This window comes from Ruditapes philippinarum, unplaced genomic scaffold (genome assembly GCF_026571515.1).
Source record: "Ruditapes philippinarum isolate M1 unplaced genomic scaffold, ASM2657151v2 ctg275_1_1_1_1, whole genome shotgun sequence".
NCBI classification, from domain to species: Eukaryota; Metazoa; Mollusca; class Bivalvia; order Venerida; family Veneridae; genus Ruditapes; species Ruditapes philippinarum.
In genome coordinates, this window is record NW_026852998.1 from 437,804 (window position 1) to 446,502 (window position 8,699).

The 8,699-nt window shown below is 33.0% G+C and overlaps 1 protein-coding gene across 1 annotated transcript; it reads left to right on the forward strand.

Moving 5' to 3' along the window:
* The first annotated feature begins 1,393 nt into the window (after nt 1–1,393).
* On the forward strand, nt 1,394–7,062 carry LOC132731015 (sialate O-acetylesterase-like). Its single transcript, XM_060717116.1, has 9 exons — nt 1,394–1,552; nt 2,147–2,484; nt 2,713–2,845; nt 3,085–3,250; nt 3,685–3,773; nt 4,278–4,408; nt 6,007–6,161; nt 6,351–6,543; nt 6,811–7,062. Exons 1-9 carry the CDS (start codon nt 1,501–1,503, stop codon nt 7,060–7,062), a joined length of 1,509 nt encoding a protein of 502 aa, XP_060573099.1. The 5' UTR covers nt 1,394–1,500.
* Nucleotides 7,063–8,699: the final 1,637 nt, after the last annotated feature.

Consider the following 8,699-nt stretch of genomic DNA (forward strand, 5'->3'; position numbering starts at 1 on the left):
ATACAATCTAAATCTTGTAAAACATTTGAGTTATTTGATTCGTCAGTTTTATTGAAGATGTGACACAAGGAAAGGTCGTGTATAATATGACCTAAATACTCTACGAGTCTCAAATTCAAGTCCCAGATGTAGATCAATTACCATGACCGTTTTTATATTTAACATTTTCATAATTGAATAAATAATCGTAAATCGTGTCCTGTAAATGTAAATACAATTTATAGGATTATTACTAAGTGGTATGCCAATACAGGACATAACTCTCGTAGTCTGAAAAATCTCTATACATATATATTATGATACTATTAGTCCTAGAAGCATTTAAGCATAACATAAATAGTCACTATATCGCTTACAAACCCTATAACAAGTTGAGAAACTGATAGCGAACAGCATGGATCCTGATCAGACTGTGCGGATGCGCAGGCTGGTCTGGATCCATGCTGATCGCAAACCCATTATGTTGGTTTTGTCGCGACGCGGCTCAAATAGTCACTATTTCGGCATTAAATATCAGTTCTTCTGTATAGGACAACACAAGTTTTCCGGAGTTATCTATGATGATGTATGGAGAATGGCATATATTTCTATGGTTTCACTCTCAATAAATAACCTACGAATTATAGCGAGTTTATACCAGCTCCGTCTGCAAAATAACTTTTCTTATATGGTATTTTTTCAAGAGTATGTTCATACGTATGTATGTCGCATCGCGTGCTTTCGTAAGAATGTTATGAACAGTTTAAAACCCGCCAAATTCGCCGCAAACTGTCAACTTGCATATATTTCTTCTATTCTAACCGATAAATAATATTTGTTGCCAGTTTCTCTAAGAAATAGGTTAAACTCGACTTTTTACTCTTAATAATCCTTTAAACATATTTTAATTCATCAAGTCATAATTAACCAATCTCAAATCTGACCCTGCTAGTAGGGCAAATATTCTGAATAATCAGTTTGTAAAGGCATTCACTCCAATTTCTTCTGGTACAGGCTTGAGAGATCTGTGTTACCTATTTGTTAATATTTGTTACTCTTTGTTATACATTGTATTTTGCTCAATTTTCAGATGATCCATCAAAGATGTTCATACATATTCCAACAGCTTACAAAAAAAACGTCAATACAGTGCAATACATGTATATACAAAAATATAATAATATTATATTTAACATTACGCTGTAATTTGTTACTTTTTTACAGACTAGTTATGAATGTATTTATTAAAATTTTTACTACATTGTGTCTATTATTGTAATTAATGTTTTACAGATAAAACGATTCCTTAAGTCTGATAATAAAAACATCTACAAAAATATTTCATTAGAGTGCATTAATGAAATATGTACACATTTGTATATTCTTACTTCAATGATTTGATAAGACAGTTCACGTATATGAGTTCGTATGTAGACATTTGTGTGCTTGAATTTGACCTTTAGTACTTAATTTAAACTGCAGATATATTGCTGGTACTTTCATAAGTCAGTCGATTCCACGATGATCTTTCATTATTTTGTGATAGTTTTGCTTTTTTGTATTTCAAATACAGGTGAGTAATATATTTCCATTTTAAATGAAATGATATTTGATTTAGTGTCATATGTTTCGTGTGATATATTGAAATAGTTCTGTTAAATCAAAAGATAAATGATATTTAATACAGTAGAAGATTTTCATTTAATAGTGTTCTCTTCTAAAACAATTAAAATGAAATTCTGGAAAGGGTAGTCTACATCCAGAGCAGGAAAAAATTAAATAATCGATGACATTTGATTGTGTCTGTTCGTGCAAAGTGAAACATCGCTTGCACCTCCTAGCACCGGCTTAAGCATTATTCAATGACAAAATAACTGGAATCAATAATTCTGAAAAACCAGAAAAATAAGGGTGTACAGTGTTGTCAAAAAGGTTTTGGAATAGTGGAGATTCCTCATGAACACTAAAACAAAATTTCAAAAAGGTGATTGCTACAAATCGATCAATAAGCAAACCTTGATAAAAGAAATAGTACTTATTTTCTTTAAAAAAAACACACTTTTTAATCAATTCAAATATAACTTACACAATTTCATACAAGCGTAGACATATGTTCAAATGCTCAAGAGATGTTAACAAATCTACTGATATCTTATTTGTCATGAAGATGGGGCTGGTACCCTGCGGTTTGCGGATTATTATGAAAGTCACATGGTACTACAAATGGCTCCGTCAAGAGCTCAGATTTGGGGGTATGCTACCTCAGTAGGCGATACAGTCACTGTCGACTTAAACGGGACTGTTGCTGCTACTGCGACCGTCGCCAAGAGAACCGATGGCAAAGCCGGCGGAATATGGTCGGCATTGCTGCCAGCTCACAAAGCCGGCGGTCCAATCACGATTGATATACGATCGAACGACGGTCACGCTACTTTAACGGATGTTTTGTTCGGAGATGTTTGGATTTGCTCAGGCCAAAGCAATATGGCGTTTACGCTAGGACAAGTAAGATATTCGATTTAAATGCAAAAATCATATCTAGACAAACTTTGTCCTTCTTATTTGATATTTACACGAGCAACGTGTTATCTTATAAATGTCTGTTTAGGATGAGCAAACGCGCATGCAATAAGGTTTGTTCAAATAGATTTATAAATAAAACATGTTGTATATTTTGAATGGTAATAAAATTGACGTAATATTTCACTAATTCACTAATATTGATTGTGTCAGGTATTTAATAACAGTGCTGAGTTAGAACATTCCTCACATTTCAACAACATCCGAATCATGAAAGTCGCTCTAAGGTCATCAAATACAACCGTTGACAAAACACCTCTTGCTATACACTGGCGGACACCTGCAGGTACATGTATATTGTGCAACTTAACATACAAATCATCTTAACAATGATAAAGATAATTTTTACAAAATCGTACGTTTCTATCGTAAGCAAAAAAATACTTGGTCTGTTAAACCAGATTTTTCTTTGATATTTTACCGAATATGATATCATTATAGCTAATCTATCATTTTGTTTAACTGTTATGGGTTACGTGTTTTATTTTAACACATGCATGTACAATTTTCGCCAATGGTAATCAGGCAGCTCTACAAGGTATTTTTCTGCGGTATGTCTTATGTTCGCTGAAGAATTGGCTCCACATATTAACAGACCAATCGGACTTATACAGACTGCTTGGGGAGGAACGCCAGTAGAAGCCTGGTCCTCTCCTGACGCCATTGCTAGCTGTACATCTAAAACAAAAAGGTAATCATGTCACGCATATTTCCATATGTTTATTGTCGGACCGTTTCTGAGGACGATTTCTGTCGCCAATAGATAACATGAAGGGTGTAAAGACATGCATTGGGTTCATTAATCAAGTTGTATAGAAGTATTTACAGCGTCACATCACCTTGGTATATAATAATGTTCATTTTGTAACACAACGTTTGTTACAGAGTCCCTTGACAGAAATTCGATTTGTTAAACATTGCACGGTACGTCAGACTTAGCTAAATATGAAGTTCGACACTTGATCATTTCTCCCTTCTTGTTGGTAAAATGGTGCTGTATTAATGTCTCATATGTACTGTTCTTGGTTTCTATTTTAATTAGAATAATAGAATATATGTTGTAAGCATCACCATATTTAGCGTTGTGACACAGAGACTGTATAGCTTTCAAACTCGTTCTTTTAGGGCAACACCCCATGAAAACAGTGTATTATGGAATGCCATGGTGAACCCGTTATTAAAGATGACAATATACGGTGCAATATGGTATCAAGGTAGGCCTAACTAATTATATACTTCATAGATAAATCACATACCGGTAACTATAACATAAAAAAATATTGACTTTCCAAAGATAAAATAACAGCACTTTATTAATGCATGAAATAAACTTACTTGTATTATTACAAAGTCCTTATTTTTGAAATACATGTGTGTTTGTATTTGAACGTTTAGTTTATTTCTTGTTAAATTGAACTTTTATTATTGATATATAATTTTTTGCCAGTATTGTCAGTGTATGTCGGTGGTTCTACTCGGGTGGTGCCCGTTCGTGCCTGAAAAAATGCACGGAGGGGCACCTAAGGTCTTCCTCCAGCAGTAAAGCTGGAACGTCGCCAAATAACCTATACTGTGTCGATGTGACGTAAAACCCAAATAAAAAAAATACATTATTAAAAAAGTCTTTTTAATTTACAAAGTAAACTAATAGGTTAAAGAGTCCTTAGATACTTCGCCTTATAAACATAAGTACATGTATACATTTATGTACCTTATAGGAGAAGCAAATATCCGCCATCCGGATGCCTATGCATGCCAATTTCCGGCCATGATTGACGACTGGAGGTCTAAATTCAACATTGCCTCTAAACACCAAACAAACCAACAATTTCCGTTTGGGTTTGTGCAAGTACGTATTTAATATAACTGTGTAAATTATATTAACCAACACAAGCTTCCGTTTCTCTATTTCGGATTTTCTTCTTCAAAAGATTTCAGACTCCATACATTTGTATAAAAATGCTCCTTTTTTCAAACGTGACATGACAAAAATTGTTTATACTCTTACGATTACAACAATCACCGTGTATATCTACTAACGCAGGAATTGTGCAAAAGTAACTCAGATTTGTACAAAAGTAACGCAGAATTGTGCAATTCTATGGCCGAAACGAGCAGCACGGAAAGAAAATGAATCGGTATATTTTAGAGTTAATCAAATTGAAAGAAACGAATAAGCGCATACGGTTGCTTAGACATTATGTTTTAAACCTCGCCGAATCGTTCAAGAACATTCGTGAGAATGGCGACCTGATAGCGACATCGATATCTTTAAATACAATAACGTATGTATTACATTACAGTTTTGGACATTTGCCAAACAACTGTGCCATATTATATTGAAATTAGCAGATAAATAATGACTGAAGTAACGCCGATTTCTTGAATGATGTATAGAAGAAATGTTGTACACCTCATTTAAACAGTAGCTGAATCCTATTATATCAGCTTCCCACTAGTATTATATCATTTTGTATGACACAAGTGTTTTGGCAAATGTCTATGGTATACCGAATATAATGAAAATAGAGTTTTAAATGCATTATTGTAGTTATTAATTTCAACGAAACGCAAAATATCACCTAAAACACGGTGTCGTTATTCTCACGAATGATCTAGAAAAGTAAAAAAATATTTTTAATGCTGGTTAAAGCATAATGTAATAGCAGCCGTATGCGCTTATCTAATTGACGTCAAAATTAATATCTTGGTCCGTTTACTTACCGTGTTACTCGTATTGGCAATAGCTTTGCACAGATTCGGCGTTGCTTTCGTCTTTTGTTAGTTTTTATTTGTTTGGGTCGTCAGATCAAACAAATAATGGTAGCAAAATGTCGGACCCTGATGCTGTTAATTGCAAATGCCGAAAGTAGTCCGCTTTTTTGAAGCGGTTACTTCCCTTTATATGTATACTAACGCCGAAAAATTCAGGGGAAATAACTGCGTAAAGATCGTCAAATGACAGGCGCATTAATTTTCAAGCAAAATAGTTCCCGAATGGCCGAAGATTTCTAATATTATTTTATTCTTTATAGATAAACATGCTTATAGTAAGCTCCATGATTATTTACATCTGTGTTAAACAACAGGTTTAGCGTCGAAATAATAAAAGTTACAAACCCTAATTTAGAATAATATGGTTTTCTTCAGGCCGTTAACATAATTATAACTTCACCGTGGCCGAGGGGTTTGCACGCTCGCTTAGGAAACGAGAGGTTTTTTAAATTGTTTAAGTCAAATAAACATTGAATTGAATATCAGTGTTGCAATTAGTCTTATAGCCAATTTACTACAGTTAAAACACTGGAAAGCATTGCTGGCATTATACAAAAACAAATTGGTTTATAATCTCACAACCTTCACCTTTCTGACATTCTGAGACCCAAACAAATTCAGCACATTCTGTGCTTTGATTTATAATTGTTATTATCCATTTGTCGATTTCAGTTAGCTGCCAATGCAAACAAGACATTACACTTTGGATTCCCGGACCTACGCTGGTCTCAGACTGCCAAATATGGTTATGTTCCAAACCCACGTCTTCAGAATGTATTCATGGCTGTTGCAATGGACCTTCCAGATTATAATTCAACTTTTGGAACGTATGATAAAAAGCAATACAATATTAATTTGTTAAAAACAAATAGGATCTAAAAGCATGACATAATTATTATTTATTTGGATGGCGTTTTTTTCTTTAACTTTGTTGAGATGTAGAATCATATTTACTTTCATTACGTTTTTCCTTCTCTGTCTTCCATAAAACACAACTTCTGTTATATGTTCAATAGAATTCATCCAAGGGACAAACAGGATGTTGCTAAGCGGCTAGCTTTAGCTGGGAGGGCTGTTGCTTACAACGAGAAAAACTTAGACTTCCAAGGTCCAATCCCGACTGACTTAACCCTTACTGAAAATAAACTTGTCATAGAGTTTGATCATGGTAACAGTGCTATAGAAGTGAGAAAAACTGATGGATTTGAGGTAAACTTATTCTTTTAACGTTCATCAAGTATAAGGTGTAGCTTATTTGCAAGTACCTGTTCCATGTTCCTGTTTTGTTTTTTGTTCTTTTTGTATAATCTTGTTATTTTAAAAATACAACAACAACAACAAAATGTTGTCCTGGAGAAATAATTTATGCCAGTACTTGACATCAACATTGTTTAAAATGCTTTTGTGAAAGTTATTTGAATAAAAAAACATACACTACGTATTAATTGTTAAATAACTTTCAAAGTGTCTTTCTAGCTTTGTTGTGGGAACAATTTCAATCACACGTGTCATTACAACCATTGGACACCGGCTCCAATTGTGGCTCACGATCAAAGTACAGTAACCATCGATACATCTGGCTGTCATGGTAACATGAGCCTTGTGGTAGCAGTAAGATTCGCCTGGGAGATGAGTCCATGCGAGTTTAAGATGTGCCCTCTCTATGACAGTACTAACGATCTACCGGCCGCAACATTTGTCAAATATGCTCCTTTTAATACTAAATGATGTACATTGTTCAAATAAAAGTATCTTATTGGAAATACGTTGAAAATACAATTTTCATTATCCCTATTCCTGATCTACAAGGCCAACAAATGAGCAACTACCCAAAAACATATTTGCATGCATCAGGCCACAATCAATAACACTCATATAAGGTTATTTAAAGAACTATATCTTTTTGATGTATATGTAGATAAGGTCAGTTAACTGCCTATCTGTATACTCATCCTATATTTACAAACACAGTTGTAATCACTGTAGTGAATAACTAACTGTACATTTTCATTCATTCAGGCATAATCACATGACATCATTTTCATTCATCATTATAGAATTATGGGTAGTGTCTTGTTCTTGTTGCGAGTTACTATGCTCAGTGAACTGTCTCTTGTTATGTCCTTGTTATGTCCTGTGTTGTTAAGTGATGTTCAATAAATATCTTGTATATTTGTTAAGTAAGAATGTGATTGGATGAGAGTGATTTCATATCATTTCATACATGGGCAAATTAACATTCCTTTTCTAAGGCAGAAATCATTTTCATACTTTGCATTGTAAAGTTAACCTCAGTAGTTCTTCATAGAACATTTTGAATTATTTATATAAATCAACTTTACGTTTGTTCTTTATAGAACGGATTTGATATTATTTTATATAATAGAGGTCAGCCAGTTGCACCTGGTAAGATATGTTTTACTTTAAATAACTTAAAAGAAATGTAATGAAGTGTATGAATTAAATAGTTAGAATTATTTGAAATGTGAAATGTTGAAATGATATTGATATTGAATTTGTATTTTAATTTGTGTTTTGTATTTCATGTATTTATAATTGTTTATTCATTTTATAGGTTTAATTTACACATCATCAAAATAAATATTGAACACCCAGTCAGAGTTGGTCATCTATTTTACCCAAACCATATTCTACATATAGTTAAAATTTCTTTTGGATAATTGTTATTTTTATCAAAAAATGGTAGCCTCTACAGTAAATAAGTATTTTATCGTGGATTTTTTCTGTATTATATGATGGTGGGCAAAATAAGGCTTACATTCCAGGTAGATAGAACAACCAGGATACATGCTAGATTTTTTTCTAAAGAAATGCAACGGTCGACTATTCTGACCATCGTTGTAAAATACCCCTAGATACATGTATATAACATAAAATTAATTTTACCTAACAGTAAATTCTATACATTCAATTTATTTATAGTTAATGGTCCAAATGCTATATAACATAAAGTGTACGTAGTACAATGTACGTCCTGTTTTATGAACATGCCCAATTATAGCTTTAGATTTGTAACCTATAACTAATCAAATGTAAACTCTGAAAAATAACGGGGCATCACTCTTCAAAAAAAATGGGTCAAACACTTAAATTTTGTTTGAAATAAACAACTAAATCGTTTTAACAACACAAGTTCAGTCTTAAATATGATGAATACTTTAAGTGACATCCCTTTGAAAATAAGACAGTTAATACCATATTTACGTAATGTTAATAAAATAATTTATGTTGCTTATTTAATCAGAAAAATTACTGATATCATCTGGTTATAAAACTAGTCAAAGATGTCCACATAGCTATAAATACATTGCTCTATGAAAATATTGAAAACAAGTGCCCAAGAG